This window comes from Rhinoderma darwinii, chromosome 5 (assembly GCF_050947455.1).
Source record: "Rhinoderma darwinii isolate aRhiDar2 chromosome 5, aRhiDar2.hap1, whole genome shotgun sequence".
In the NCBI taxonomy this organism is placed as follows: domain Eukaryota; kingdom Metazoa; phylum Chordata; class Amphibia; order Anura; family Rhinodermatidae; genus Rhinoderma; species Rhinoderma darwinii.
Genome location: NC_134691.1, coordinates 55,723,402 through 55,740,219, shown reverse-complemented (window position 1 = coordinate 55,740,219; position 16,818 = coordinate 55,723,402). Strand labels below are relative to the sequence as shown.

The 16,818-nt window shown below is 40.8% G+C and overlaps 1 protein-coding gene and 1 long non-coding RNA gene across 2 annotated transcripts in view; one reads left to right on the top strand and one right to left on the bottom strand.

Moving 5' to 3' along the window:
* Nucleotides 1-10,331, top strand: part of LOC142651385 (uncharacterized) — a 38,262-nt gene extending 27,931 nt beyond the window's left edge. Inside the window, exons 2-3 of the long non-coding RNA XR_012847615.1 lie at nt 6,973-7,052; nt 9,657-10,331. This is a non-coding gene — a long non-coding RNA (uncharacterized LOC142651385). The remainder of the gene's footprint in view (nt 1-6,972; nt 7,053-9,656) is intronic.
* Nucleotides 9,176-16,818, bottom strand: part of CALB1 (calbindin 1) — an 85,689-nt gene continuing 78,046 nt past the window's right edge. Inside the window, exons 8-11 of the mRNA XM_075826021.1 lie at nt 15,009-15,048; nt 13,616-13,669; nt 10,173-10,244; nt 9,176-9,852 (exon numbers count right to left, since the gene is read on the bottom strand). Coding sequence (XP_075682136.1) covers nt 9,739-9,852; nt 10,173-10,244; nt 13,616-13,669; nt 15,009-15,048 — 280 coding nt within the window. The 3' untranslated portion in view covers nt 9,176-9,738. The remainder of the gene's footprint in view (nt 9,853-10,172; nt 10,245-13,615; nt 13,670-15,008; nt 15,049-16,818) is intronic.

Genomic DNA, 16,818 nt, shown 5'->3' with positions numbered 1-16,818 from the left:
TGAAGGAAATAAGTATTTGATCCCTTGCTGATTTTGTAAGATTGCCCACTGTCAAAGACATGAACAGTCTAGAATTTTTAGGCTAGGTTAATTTTACCAGTGAGAGAGAGATTATATAAAAAAACAAAAAAACAGAAAATCACATAGTCAAAATTCTATATATTTATTTGCATTGTGCACAGAGAAACAAGTATTTGATCCCCTACCAACCATTAAGAGTTCAGCCTCCTCCAGACCAGTTACACGCTTCAAATCTACTTGGTGCCTGGCATTAAAGACAGCTGTCTTACATGGTCACCTGTATAAAAGACTCCTGTCCACAGACTCAATTAATCAGTCTGACTCAGGGGCATAACTAGGAAAGACTGGGCCCCATAGCAAACTTTTGAATGGGGCCCCCTCTCCCCTGGGTGTCACACAAACCCCCCCTTGTAGATAGTGCCTTTTTTACAGTCCCCCCCTGTAGATAACGGCATACAACCCCCCTGTAGATAACTCCATACATCCCCCCCTGTAGAGAACGCCATACAGTCCCCTCTGTAGATAACGCCATACAGACCCCTCTGTAGATAACGCCATACAGCCCCCACTGTAGATAACGCCATACAGCCCCCTCTGTAGATAACGCCATACAGCCCCCTCTGTAGATAACGCCATACAGCCCCCTGTAGATAACGCCATACAGCCCCCACTGTAGATAACGCCATACAGCCCCCACTGTAGATAACGCCATACAGCCCCCTCTGTAGATAACGCCATACAGCCCCCTGTAGATAACGCCATACAGCCCCCCCTGTAGGTAACGCCATACAGCCCCCCCCTGTAGAGAACGCCATACAGAGCCCCCCCTGTAGGGAACGCCATACAGCGCCCCCCCCCCTTGTAGGGAACGCCATACAGTGCCCCCCCTGTAGGGAACGCCATACAGCGCCCCCCCCCCTGTAGGGAGCGCCAAACAGCGTCCCCCCCTGTAGGAAGCTCCATACAGCGTCCCCCCCCTGTAGGGAACGCCATACAGCGTCGTCGTCCCCCCCTGTAGAGAACGCCATACAGCATCCCCCTTCCCAAAAAAATGCGACCTACAGCGTGTCCGACAAGAGACATGTATCTCCTATCCACAGGATAGGGGATACATGTGTGATCGCTGGCAGCGATAGGGAGAACGGGGGACCGAAAGTCCCCCAAGTTCTCCATGACTAACTAACCTCTGACTTCCGGCGTCTGCGCAGCTCAATAAAAATGAAAGGAGCGATGGGCGCACAAGCGCGACCGGCGCTCCATTCATTTCTCCGGAGCTGCCGACACGGACCCCGGAAGTCCGAGGTTTGTGATGGAGAACTTCAGGGGACTTTCAGTCCCCCGTTCTCCCTATCGCTGCCAGCGATCACACATGTATCCCCTATCCTGTGGATAGGGGATACATGTCTTTTGCTTAATGGCAGAGCGGGGAGATAGCTCCCTGCTCTGCAGTAGTGTTCAGTGGCGTCCCGCTGTAGCAGCCATAGCGGCTGCTAGCGGAGCCTCCGGCCATGGTGGGGGCCCGTGCCGGAGGGCAACACGGGCCCCCCCATGCCGCGGGCCCCGTAGCAGCCGCTATTGCTGCTACGGCGGTAGTTACGCCACTGGTCTGACTCTAACCTCTACAACATGGGCAAGACCAACGAGCTTTCTAAGGATGTCAGGGACAAGATCATAGACCTGCACAAGGCTGGAATGGGCTACAAAACCATAAGTAAGACGCTGGGTGAGAAGGAGACAACTGTTGGTGCAATAGTAAGAAAATGGAAGACATACAAAATGACTGTCAATCGACATCGATCTGGGGCTCCATGCAAAATCTCACCTCGTGAGGTATCCTTGATCCTGAGGAAGGTGAGAGGTCAGCCAAAAACTACACGGGGAGAACTTGTTAATGATCTCAAGGCAGCTGGGACCACAGTCACCAAGAAAACCATTGGTAACACATTATGCCGTAATGGATTAAAATCCTGCAGTGCCTGCAAGGTCCCCCTGCTCAAGAAGGCACATGTTCAGGTCCGTCTGAAGTTTGCAAATGAACATCTGGATGATCTGAGAGTGATTGGGAGAAGGTGCTGTGGTCAGATGAGACTAAAATTGAGCTCTTTGGCATTAACTCAACTCGCCGTGTTTGGAGGAAGAGAAATGCTGCCTATGACCCAAAGAACACCGTTCCCACTGTCAAGCATGGAGGTGGAAACATTATGTTTTGGGGGTGTTTCTCTGCTAAGGGCACAGGACTACTTCACCACATCAATGGGAGAATGGATGGAGCCATGTACCGTCAAATCCTGAGTGACAACCTCCTTCCCTCCACCAGGACATTAAAAATGGCTCGTGGCTGGGTCTTCCAGCACGACAATGACCCGAAACATACAGCCAAGGCAACAAAGGAGTGGCTCAAAAAGAAGCACATTAAGGTCATGGAGTGGCCTAGCCAGTCTCCAGACCTTAATCCCATCGAAAACTTATGGAGGGAGCTGAAGATCCGAGTTGCCAAGTGACAGCCTCAAAATCTTAATGATTTACAGATGATCTGCAAAGAGGAGTGGGCCAAAATTCCATCTAACATGTGTGCAAACCTCATCATCAACTACAAAAAACGTCTGACTGCTGTGCTTGCCAGCAAGGGTTTTGCCACCAAGTATTAAGTCTTGTTTGCCAAAGGGATCAAATACTTATTTCTCTGTGCACAATGCAAATAAATATATATAATTTTGACAATGTGATTTTCTGTTTTTTTTTTTTTTTAATATAATCTATCTCTCACTGGTAAAATTAACCTAGCCTAAAAATTCTAGACTGTTCATGTTTTTGACAGCGGGCAAACTTACAAAATCAGAAAGGGATCAAATACTTATTTCCTTCACTGTATATATATATATATATATATATATATATATATATATATATATATATATATATTCTGCATTTTTTACTGTAATATGTGGGGCCTGTAGGTACAGTATCTTAACACGTGCAAATCAGTGTCTTACACGTGAAACCTTAATTTAGAATGATATTTTTCCTCTTTTTCACAAGAACTGTTTTACTAATTAAGTATAATGTGCAGACTTTTAGTTTACGGCATTCCCAAGGGGTCTGCAAAACATGGCCCCGTTTCTTCTACTGCTTGGCATATTTATGCAGTATTAATACATTTTAGAGAGTATTTCAAGCTTTGAAACCAGGATAAACCCCACTGTACACTTATGTTTATACCTTATGTATAGACCAGTTATAACATCATTTTATAATATTTACTTTTACAAGAGTTATACGTCTATATACTTATAGTGCACTGATCATGAGCCCAGAGCAGCATTCACAATTCTGTAGCATGCTACAGGAAACTGTCAGCAAGCTTGTCGTCAGACACATACTTAACAGCTTAGCTGAGCTCTCATAATACGAGAAATATCATTTTCCGATACTTTAGATAATTGCACAGCAACTTGAACTAGATTCCGCAGGAGCTGGTCACAGCAGGGACAGTAGATGGCTTTAAAAAAGGGTTAGATAATTTCCTAGAACAAAAAAATATTAGCTCCTATGTGTAGAAATTTTTCCTTCCCTTTTCCCTTCCCTTGGTTGAACTTGATGGACATGTGTCTTTTTTCAGCCGTACTAACTATGTAACTATGATGCTAGGAGCCCGGCTCCCTGCACTGTGTTCGGTCCGGGACTTGGGGCCGAAATACGTTCCGTCCATTACGGATGTAACATGCTGGTGTGAATCCATCCTAATAGCTAAGAGGTCATGTCTCATGTCTGGATCCAGGTGCAACCAGAAGAATTTTGGAAGCATCTATGTATATGAAAAGAAAATATGACATCAAACTTCATACAAAAACAAATAAGCAAAGTATATACAAAGTTTCCCTACTTTATATGTAGATTGAACTGTGACATTGTGAAAGTGGAATTGTGTGTATGCAAAGTTATGTTTTTGATATGATCTTAGGAAGTATTCAGCTAAATGTTGTATCTTACAGTACTTTTTGTAATGTTTCATTGAGACAATATTCAGGAAAATGTAATTAGGGATTTGCCTATCTCTATGTGGGTGGAGCTCAGAGACTTGTTCAGAAAGAACTTTGACCAATCACGGTCACGTCGGTCAGTAGTCAATCTGAGGTCACATGACAGGCCAGTCAGAGGAACCTCTAATGAATACTCATAATGAGCCATCTTATTTATGAAGCACAGATGACATTCAACAGGAAAATATGTTTTACATAGTGTAGAATATATTCTCATATACACTACCGTATTACAGCTCTGTAAAACTGCCGTTATAATCCGCTACACAAAGAAGTCTATAGGGCCTTACACTAATAGAAAAAAAAATGTGCCATGTTCCATCAGATGCCATTGGACTATTCTACAGTATATAACAGTACTGCACAAAGGCTCCATACGGTGGCACACAGATTGCCTATGACTCTGTAGTATGGGCCAGCAGAATCCATGTGCCTCTGTACAGGCTCCGTTCACAAAAATATACAAAAACAGCACTGTGATGACCGATAAATAGGCTAACGTTAGGTCTGAATCTATCGGAGGGGAACAGGCCGCATAACAAAAATTATGTTTGGTTCATGCCTTTTCATCCTCTATTCTCTACAGGGATGAGTAGGCGGTGACTGTATGTCTGGTTTCTCTTCCCTCTGTTTGCTTCGGATGACTTGTCTCTTTATGAACATAACCAACTTGAGCTGCTGCCCCCTCTCTATACTCCACACATGTTCCATCAGATGCCATGACCTCTATACCATATAGGGCAGGCAGTCTCTCTGGTACATACACTCTTGCTTGTGCCCTTGTGATCACCATCATACAGGGCTCCAAAATCTTTATCTCCTCATGCAACTGTATATTTATTCACAATTATGAACCTATGGAAAGTATTATAATAAACCTACGGATGGACCTATAGATAGACCTATGGATACACTTATGGATGGTCAAATGATTGATGTACAAAGCACTATTATTTATAACCCTCATGAGAAATAAGTAAATCAATAAGAACACAAGACAGAATTTGTGCAATAAATTTTAATTTGAGAATACAGAGAGCAAGGTGTAAAACATCACTAGAATCATCGATACGACCTGCAGATCAGTGCAAATTACCAAGGATATACATTTCCTACAGTCGACTGCACATCATTTATATGAGATGTCTACACACAGGATCTTCATTAATAGTATTGTACATATCTGGGGGTATGAACTTCTAATCCATGTATTTTTCTGAATTAAAGGGATGTCTTTAGATTTGACATTATTGGTTTATCCTTTGAGTTGGCCACCAATGAAAAATTCCAGAACATTTATATAAAACCTTGTCTTCTGCTGATACAGCCAGTGGTATAATTCCATATTCCTAAGCCAGAAAAGTGTAGGAACGTGTTATATTCTTCCCAGGGAGCGTTATATATTTTACAGTAAAGAAGATACTATTCATGTCTTTAACCGTCAATTGTTTCCAAGTGAAATATATAGAATGATACAAGAATTACAGAAATAGTTGTAATATATATTCTCTGATTATACTAAAATAGTCCTCGTGTACATATTCAGGCTTAGTGTCTATCTTATATATATAAATATATATATATATATATATATATATATATATATATATATATATATATATATATATATATATATATGTTCTACACTTGAATTCAACATGTCATTGGGAATTTAATATCTATGGGACTGTTATTTTTGAAACACTGTGCCTCATTTATCAAAACTGTCTATCAGAAAAAATTACCTTGTTGCCCAGAGTAACCTGGTTTTGACGCACATAAGTGATGCCACCGAGTCTGATACGGACTCCGGGGCATCACCTGGCTGTGCATCCGAAGGTGTGGAGTGGACCATAGTGCTGCAGACCATATTGAGCTGTAAAGTCTATGTGCGCCAGATGGGGGTATTGTGCTCCCTCATATGCCAGCCCCTTGGGTGCTACTCACCTACCCAGCACCATCCCTGCAGCCCAGTTATTGTTGATGGATTACAATATACCAGCACATGGTAATACCTCTAGTTCAGCAGTAATCGGAGAGCCATGGTTTGAGAATGGTAATTATACATTACTATGAAGGTGGCATACATTTCACTGCATGGTATATCTGTTCGTCAATGTAATGAATGACAACTGGAGTTGTCCAGCGCTGACACTTCGGTGTCTACAGATTCCTATCTCTCTTTTTTAAGTAACAAAAGCTGGCAAGTTGAGCAGCATTGTGTGCGGAATGTGAGAAACACCTGGCAATGTGCTGTCAACCTGTCATCTTTTCTTATGGCCTGTCCCTAGATCTTCAGTATGGTACCTAGGTCTTAATAGAGCTCAGATACGGTAGGATAATTACCCGTAATAAGAGAAAAGTACAACATTTTGTGCTTTGACCAACTTGACCCTTTCGTTAAAAAAAATTCTGCTATTATTTGATAATAGATGTTTATTGGCGCTATATTGTTACTGCCTGTGCTTACATTCTAGATAAAGTGAGAGAAGGCAGTTAAACAGAAATTCTACTTTTGTACATATGACAGACATGATACAGGTCCGATCAGTGGGCACCTGTCAACTTTCGAGAATGAAAAATGAGAATGATGCCATGAGGGTGCCAGTGTATTGAAAATGCTAAGATAGGAGACCCCTAACTCTTATGTAATTCATACTTCTTTACCAAATATGTAAAGAGCAAATAGTAAAAAAAAAACAAGATGTAATCACACACATCACAATGGAAATAGGCAGCTTTCCAGAAGCAGAAAAATGTTTGATGTTCTCTAGTGCACGAAAATTATAGAGGATTTCCATCCAACACATAAAATTGTGCACATATTGGTAAATCAAAAGTTCAAGAACTAATGACAGTTTGATAATGATGTTTTATTTAGTAACATTCACATTTTTCTGCCTTGTTATAGATGCCATTTTTAAAAAAGTGACAGCAGGAAATGCAGCCATATTGGATATCACTTTTAAGTTAGCTTTTCAGTAGCTGATGGTAAGACTGGCACTTTTTTTATTGCTTCAACATGCTGACAGAATGACATGTGATCATTACTGGTTTTATTACATGGTGTCACTTTGCAAAAATTACCATCAAGTCTGTGAAATGTAATAGTCAAACTTTGGCTACTGTTCTGATCTACTAATATATGGCTTATTTAACGTTTTGGGTGAAAATGCTCTTTAGGGTGTTGACACATTCACATGGTAGGAAAGCAGGAGGTAGAGGATGGATGACAGGAAGTATGACTGCAGGATCAGACTACACAGGGTTTGTTTGTAGTCTGTAACCATAGAGACACATGGTCTGCATAGGAGATGTATACATTGCCGATTTGCTTAATTTTACATTTTAGCTGCATTAGAGAAATGTAAAAACATTTGGCTGTAAAAGTAGCCAGCCTTTAAAAGTAAATGATACTGTGCCACATCCCACTTGTTCACCATTAGTAAAGTCTATCCAACTTCTTAAGCTTTTCACGTGCAGCGAAAAAGCAAACTCAAAATATGTTAGTAAGAGTCCCTTATAAATCGTAAATTCAACGCAATAGACACCAATAAGAAGTCTAGGGACAGCTGGTTCTGTCAATGATGACCACTATTTCCTTTGACAGGACTACAACCCCCTTGACTAAGGATTTGCTTCAGATCCCATCCAGATAATCCCATTCAACTAAATCTAGCCTGAATGATAACAGACGACATGCTTTTCAATAAATGGTTTAATTATGCAATTTCTTAGTTGACTTTAAAAGAAAAGACCAAGACAGCTTGCAGCTTAAAACTGTACAGTTTTTTTTATATTGTTCTCTTCATCACCGGCCAAAAGTGTATGTTTATTAGAAGATACATTGTTCATTTCAAAGTCAGTTTTTAAAGGGGCTCCACAATATTAAGACAGCGTGTAGTTAACGAACGCTAAAGGATGTGGTTGGTTGTCCATGATTAAATAAACATGGCTGCTTTCTTCCAGAAACAGTGCCACACCTGTCTATATGTCTTTTATTTCATCTCGGCTCCTTTGAAGAAAATGGGGCTGTAATACCACATATCACCTGTAGACGGGTGTGGCACTGTTTTTGGAAGACAGCAGCCATGTTTATCTAATCCTGGACAACCCCTTTAAAGTGAATGTCCACTTTTAACACCATGGATTTTTAGGTTCTAAATTATGTGCTGATTAATTTCTTAATATATCTTTATAATGTTTGGAGCTCCTTTTTTTCTGATACAGAGCTCCAAATCTCCCGCATAAACATAGAGTTAGAATTATAAAATAATGTCTTCCTGCTGCTGCCACTAGAGGGAGTTTAGGAACTTACTACATGTATTGGCATTGTTAGGCCTAGTTCACACAAAGTTTTTTGCAGGCAGAAGATCCTGACCTGCCTGCCCTATTTGCCGCGTTTTAACTGTGTTTTTCGGCTGTAGCCATTGAGCGCCGCTGGCAAAAAATGCAGCGAAAATGCTCTCTCTGCCTCCCATAGATGCCAATGGGACGTCAGAAATGGAAATGCCTGAATAAAGTGCATGTCGCTTTTTGTTTCCTGCGAGCATTTTTTTACCGCTGGTGGGAAAAAAAACGATTCCACCTCCCATTGAAAGCTGTTTTTTGGCGCAGTTTCCACATCAAAAACAGAGCCAAAAAACTCAGTGTGAACTAGGCCTTATTAAGTACATTGTATAAACAGTATGCAGTAAGCTCGTAGTCTCCCTCTAGTGCAGACAGGCTAAACTTTGTTTTGGAATTTGTAGCTCTGTATGATAAAAACGGAGCCCCGAGCCCTATAGAGATTTATGAAGAAATTATTCAGCACAGAATTCTGGACATTTTCAGATAATATTTTTTTTTTTTTAAGAATGGACATTCCCTCTAAGGTATACAGCCGGCCCCGTAGTTACAGCTGGATGTGCTTGTAGAAATAAACACAACATAGCTATACAATCACATACCCTGAAATGAAATAGCAAAGTAGCCTTCCGATAACTCAATGCCATATGTATATACTGTAGACCCCCTTTAACATCATTCATACACTTAGGTTGTGGCTCTATTGCCTCTAAGTACCAAATTTATAGAAATGAAACATATCCTGCTCTATCGTTAGTGTATTTAAAAAAAAAAAAAAAGATTGTTTAAAGGGCTATGCACCAAAGCCATACAAGAAAAGAAAGTCCTACTGTTACATACATATGCCAAGATCATGCGCTAGTTAATGACCCTGCCATAAATTGTGCGTCATCTCCTCAGATAAGCCTTCAAAAACTTGTGCGGCAGCTTCCCTGAGGCCTTGGGTGGCAGGGCTTGCTGGGATTTACAGTTCCACTGGCATGAGAAAGTTATGGGTTGCCTTGCTGTAATTGAGTGTTTACAGGGATTTCTAGGGCTCTTTGCATGTGAATAATATAGGTGAACCTATTTAGCATATCGCCCCCACTACTTCTCTTCTTTAACATACATGGTCTCTTACAAAGACGTTCTTATGTTTCTCCCCTGTAGTTACAAAAACTGTACATTACAAACAGTATAGAAACAAATTAAAAAGGAAAAAAAGAATAATTTGCAGCACATTCTGGCTAATTCTCTATATGCATTTAGATTTACAGATATAAAAGAAGTTTGATGTTGGAGCCTATTTCCTCCTAGTGCCTGTGAGATACAGTTAGCAGAAGACAAGTCGCTAGTTTTCATCGGCACAAAGGACTAGCGCCAGCTCCGTTCTGTACAGCTTCCCTCCGTCTGATAAGGCCATGATGCTTTTCTTGTAAGTTGAAATGCTGTTAATGTCTAGTTCCTATTTAAAGAAGAGATAATACCTTGTAATCCAATTTGGAAAGCCACGTGACCCTCCAGCTTTACACGGCGGTCCGTGTAAACTATTGTCTCCTTAGAAAGTCACTTGTTACTTTATTTTATATGACTGAATTACTTTTAGAGGTTTTGTTAAAATGTGCCTATGGCAGGACTTGAATTCTTAAGATTTGGGCTGAAGAGATGAAATGGATTTGCAGCAATTCCAGTTCTTCGCTTTTCCTGCCTTTATAAATTAGCCAGATTTTTCAAATCTAATTTAAAACCAAATTATCCCTTCCAAAAATAAAGTCGGAGATTTACCTTTTTATCCTTCTCGCAGAGATCTTTCAGTAAGGCGTCCAATTCATTTTCATCTATATAGCCACTGCCATCCTGTATGATAAATAGAAAGTCGTCAAGGGAAAGACATGCATTTAATGCGCGCGCCGCTGCCTTCAAGACTGCGCTTCATGCAAACGTGCCAATGAATCATTTTTACTGACTTTTTTTTAATGAATTGTAAAGTTTAATATAGTTTTCTTGTTTTATATAGTCTTGAAGTTGTGACCATGAGCGAGTTGTAACGCATATAAGGAAGCAATAGAAACAAGGAAACTATTGTAACTATAGAAATAAGTTACGGGTGGTGAAATGTAATGCAGTAAAAAGTTGGGGACCGACTCATTTAGGCCTAGCAGTGTTCTAGGCAATATGAGCCACAATCACTTACATTTTTTGAATAATTAGAAGTTATACAATTTTCCAATAAATTTCTGTATCATTTCCTAATGGTTTTCAAGATCTCTGCTTGCTGTCATTCTACAGTAACCTTTATTGTTTAGTTCCGTCGGATGGAAACCTGTCCTGGTTATGTAATGGACACACAGGTGCACAGCTTGTTACAGTTACAGTATCTGAGCTGTGTCTTGTAACGAGCCGTGCTTTGGAAAATTGTATAATTTTTAATTATACAAAAAATAACATTCATTTGCTGAGACCGGCATACCTATTTACAAAGGACCTATGGGTCTCCTAATGTGTCTGTATTAGTAAATACTTGTATTCCTCATGAAAAAAACAATTCTGGAGCATGTTTTATTAGAACTCTGAATTGTGCCATTCCCCTGTTATTCCTCCTGGAAATGTATGAATAAAATGACAACTGGGTGTTACCATTCCTCTTATTAATGGGGCATGTCCCTACACAGTCGGACACTGTACAGTACTGACAGCATCAGACTGTCTACTCTCGGGGCACATCCCAATGAGGAGCATGGTAACACCCAGTTTTCAATTTATTTATACATTTCCAGGAGGAATAACAGAAGAACGGCACAATACAGGGTTCTAAAAAAAACATGCTCCAGAATTATTTCATGGGTAATACAAGTATTTACGAATACAGACATATATGGATGTAATAAACATCCATGTATTGCCCCTAATTACTGAATTCATGGGACTGGTAAAATATTGGTCTAGGACTATAGCCTAAGTGCTGATTTCAAACATCTATTTGGGAGGTTCTATCTCTTGGTGAACACTAATATATTACGGCTCTATACCATCTCGGAGCTGAACGGAGCCGCCCCCATTTTATAATCTTATATCAGAACATGCAACCACAATGTCTAAAGTCAACTCTAGAGCTCAGGCACATGACCGTATTATGGCTCCATATAATTTCCACATTGCACAGAGCGGTAATACAGCATAAATAGATTTCTATGAGGCCAAATGGTACATCCAATTTCATAAATTGTGGCACGTTCCCGCAGATGCCATAGTACGGTGTAATATATAGGCACCACACGGGAGCACCCAGACTACCTATGGCTCCACAGTTTTATGTTGTGAATTTGGTGATTCTCCCTTAATAACTATAGTCGACTGGAAATGTCATGCAGTGTCCTTTATATTCAGCAAGTCTGGTGTGCAATAAAATAACTAATTATTAATATCTGCTCATTAAATAAATACAGTACACTATTTGGCCTAAAGTATATGGACACCTGACATCACACCTATATGAGCTTGTTGGACATCTCATTCCAAAACAATAGGCGTTAATATGGAGTGGGGCCCTTTTGCCTTAACAGCTTCCACTCTTCTGGGATTGTTCATTTTGGATTGTGTCTGTGAGAATTTTAGCTCATTTAGCCAAAAGAACGTTTGTGAGGTCAGACACTGATGTTGGATGGGAAGACCTGGCTCGCAATCGGCGTTCAATTCATCCCAAAGGTGTGTGATGGGGTTGAGATCTGGGCTGTGTGCGGGGCAGTCATGTTCTTCCACACCATGTTTTTATGGACCTTGCTTTGTGCATTGGGCACAGTCATGCTGGAACAGGAAAGGACCATCCCCAAACTGTTATCACAAAGTTGGATGTTACAATTGTCTAAAATGTCTTGTTATGCTGTAGTAATAATATTATCTTTCAATGGAAATTAGGGCCTAGCACAAACCCTGAAAATAGCCCCAGACCATTATCCCTCCTCCACCAAATTTTACAGCAGGCATTATGCCTTTCGGTAGGTAGTGTCCTCCTGGCGACTGCCAAATAGTGAGTTATGATCCATCGTCACTCCAGGGGACATGTTTCCACTACTTCAGAGTCCGGTGCTGGCGACCTCTACACCACTCCAGCCGACACATAGCATTGTGCACGGTGATCTTAGGCTTGTGCGTAGTCGCTCGACCATTGAAACCCATTTCATGAAGCTCCAGACACACAATTCTTGTGCTGATGTCACTTCTAGAGGCTGCTTGTGACTCTGTAGTTAGTGCTACAACAGAGGATAGGGGATTTACGCTTCCACTTCATAATAAATGCAGTAAGCGCTGACCAGAGCAGATCTAGAAGATCAGAAATGTTACGAACTTACTTGTGGCAAAGGTGGCATTTTCTGACAGTAAAGTAACTGAGCTCTCCAGTATGACTCATACCACTACTACTACTACTACTACTACTACTACTACTACTACTACTACCACTACTACTACTACTACTACTACTACTACCACTACCACTACTACTACTACTACTACCACTAACACTACCACTACTACTACCACTATCACTACCACTACTACTACCACTACCACTACTACTGCTACTACTACTACTACTACTACCACTACTACCACTACTACCACTACTACCACTACCGCTACTGCTACTACCACTACTACTACTACTACTACTACTACTATTGCTACTGCTACTACTTCTTCTACTACTACTACTACTACTACTACTACTACTACTACTACTACTACTACTACCTCTACAAGTCTCTGTCTATGGAGATTGAATGGCCGTGTGCTTTATTTTATTCACTTGTTTGCAATGGGTGTGACAAACATCTAAACTCAATAATTAGTAGAAATGTCCACATACTTTTTACCAGGTAGTGTATCACAGTAACACCTCTTGCACACGACCGAGTTCTGGCCGTGAAAAACAATTCACAGCCTGACCACGGTACAGGTGAATAGGACTCCTGCCATTATAGACATTTATGATGCTAGGAGTCTCTGCCTCCCCACGAAACTACTGTATAAAATTATACAGTACGGAACAGCAGTTCCGTGGGGAGTCAGAGACTCCTTGCATCATAAAACATCTATGGTGCCAGGAGTCCCGTTCACCTGTACCGCGGTCGGATTGGAAATGCGGCCGACACACGGACCTTTTTTCACGGCCCGAACTCGGTCGTGTGCAGGAGATGTAAAAGATTTGCATATAAACATCAGAAACATACCTTGTCATATAATTCAAAGGCTTTGTTAAATTCTTTGCCACACATCTTAACATTCTGTAAGATAATAATAATAAAAAAATAAAAAACGCCAGATGTAAAGAAGAGATAGTAGTTCCTAATTATATGAATATCATTAGCTAAGAGACAGAGCTTAGTTAAAGGGTTATTCCCAATGAAAACATTATGGCATATCCACGGCATATGCCATAAATATCTGGTAGATGTGGGTCTCAGTTCTGGGATCTGCCCCTATTACCAGATTGGGGATCACCCGACCCTGTCCTGCCGTTTCCGTAACTCCCATAAGAATGAATGAAGACAGCCGCGCACATGCACAACCACCTCTCCGTTCATTCTCTGCTAGGATGTGGCGGCCACCAACCAGGCGGTAGGGGGGTTGGTAGCTGGGATTTGTATCTGTCAGACATTTATAGCATATCCTTAAATGTTTCAGCTGTGAATACCCTTTTAACTGATGTGAATATCAGAATAAATAACGGAGATCAGAGGTTTCTCTGACCTCTGTTGTTAGAGCAGGACCCTGCCTGTGTACTACAGCCGTAGTCCTAATCCTGATGGCGTGGACACAGTAACAGTGCGCACTAGATCAGAATGCCATAATAGTACGGTGAAGGTCCTCTGCAGGCTCCTTCCTGCGCTGCAACATTACGGTGAGAGTTATCAAGGGGTTAACCTTTTTCCACTATTAGTCAAACAGACTATGATTCATTTCTCTACCAGCATTCCCAGAGAAGCCTCTGAACCTCAATACAAAGTCGGTAAATAGGCCCTACACTAACAGTGCGCCATTTACAGTATAAGGCTATGTTCACACGGAGTATTTTGGGGGAGGAATATCTGCCTCAAAATTCTGTTTGGAACTTTGAGGCAGATTTTCCTCTCCCTGCACGCCGATTTTCGCGGTGATTTTCTCGCCGTTTTTCGCCTGCGGCCATTGAGCGCCGCGGGCATAAAACAGCGTGAAATACGCTTTCTCTGCCTCCCATTGAAGTCAATGGGAGGTCAGAGGCGGAAGCGCTCGAAGATAGGGCATGTCGCTTCTTTTTCCCGCGAGGCAGTTTTACTGCTCGCGGGAAAAAGACGCCGACGCCTCCCATTGAAATCAATGGGAGGCGTTCTCGGGCCGTTTTTGCCGAATTTTGCGACGCGGTTTCCGCGTCAAAAAACTCGGCAAAATACTCCGTGTGAACATAGCCTTATACTGGTGTCTTCTTCTTTTTCTTATACGGCAAAGGGACCTTTGGCACCAGGGCCCAAGTGCGACTGCTGCCCCTGCACCCTGTTTATCTAAACCCCGGCACTAACTAATGTAATAACATTCATATGGACTGATACTGATTTTTATTTGAATGTGACGAAATTTTACTCATACCTGAAATTTTAGAAGAAAGTTTTCTTGGACTGGCAGCAATCTTAGGGAGAAAACAAAGTTTTTAATGTTAAAGACTGTAGCAATACTTTAAAATAATCTATGCAGGCACGTACAAACCTTTCTAATATCAAACCATAGAAAGTTAAGGATACGCATGTTAAACTTTGATTCCCTGTGTCATGCACCGCCCCCCTGAGGCCTTGTTCTAACCAGAGCACAGTGTCTAAGTTTTGCTTAGTGTTCCTTTAATAATTATTATTATTATTATTATTATTATTATTATTATTATTATTATTATTATTATTATTATAATATGTTTCATGAAGCAAGAAAGTAAAATAATATGTCATAAAAATGATAAAACAAGAAATAAAACACCATAGGTCTGATCACTTCCACTCCTAAAAGGAGCAATATCCCTATATTAGGCAGTCGCTCATAACATAATTCCCTATTATAATATTTCTAGTGGTTCACATTCAGACATAGGCCTATTGGAAGAACTGTAACCTCTGCTCTTTATGACTTCTATGGAAAACAGAAGCTGAAAATAGCCTTGTTCCTGTAGAGCTCCACAGTATATGATAATAATAATACATTTACCATTCCGTCAATTAAGCCTAGAAATGGAATAAAAGCCTTTAAAGTGCTTCTCCATCCAAATAATGAAACTCCACATAAGCTGATGAATGTTTCTCGCTGCTCCGCAGCTGATCTTCCTACTCTAACTGGGGACAGGGAGTTCTAGTTGTTGTTATGAGGTTGAGGCTTCTGGTCACCCGGTCACCCACCTGCATACACACCTGCCATAGACAGTCTGATGCTGCATACAACTGTTTGTTACTCCCTTGCACCTTCGAAGCTTACGGACTAATACAAAAAAGGGGAGACACTTAATACTGAGGAAGTAATACCCTCATGCACCCTGGGAGTAAGAAAGTCCATGTATAAGGAAAACTGCTAAGGAAACGCTGCAGTGAAAATGCTCCATGAGAATATAGACTTATGATTTGTTATGACAATGTTATGAGTGTGTTAAGTAGTTCAGATCACGTGAAGCAAATTTTTTTCTGATTTATATGACATTATATTTTTTGACATCTTAATATACCATAGAATTGTACTTTGAAGTGACTCCTCCATCATTATAGTCAAACAATATATAGTGCCTTTCCATGGGCACTGCTGTATATACAAAGTCTGCAATTAAAGTCATTACAGGAAATGACAGTGAAGACACCATGCTGCTGGGTTAAAAGTCGTTTTTAAAAAAAATAAGGATAGGCATAAAATAGTCTGTTACTCGTACAAAGGTACATAAACAGGAGTGCCCAGTCCATGACATGAAGCAGTGCTCTTGTACTATAGCAGGACGGAGCGTATTGATCGCAGTTAGATCGCCCATTATAACGCATACCCTAGAGCCCTGCAAGCAGCATGTGTCCCATTATGTTCTAATCTTAAATGGTTTGTCCCCTTTCAGCAAATTAAGGTTATTTTTTTTGTATGATTAAAAGCTATACAATTTACCAATCTGTCTGTACTAATTCTTCACAGTGTTCAAGAACTCTGCTTGTTGTCATTTAGTAGTAACATTCATTGTTTACTTCCAGTGGATACAATTCGGTCCATGGTCATGTGATATACACACAGATGCACAGATTGTAATGGATGAGGTCAGTTCACATGTGTAAATACTGCGGAATTCGTTGCGGAAAATCTGCAGCATAATACAATAGCAGCAGAGATAGAACAAATCTCATCCACACGCTGCTTAAATACTGAGCAGAAAGAACACTCAAAAATTGAC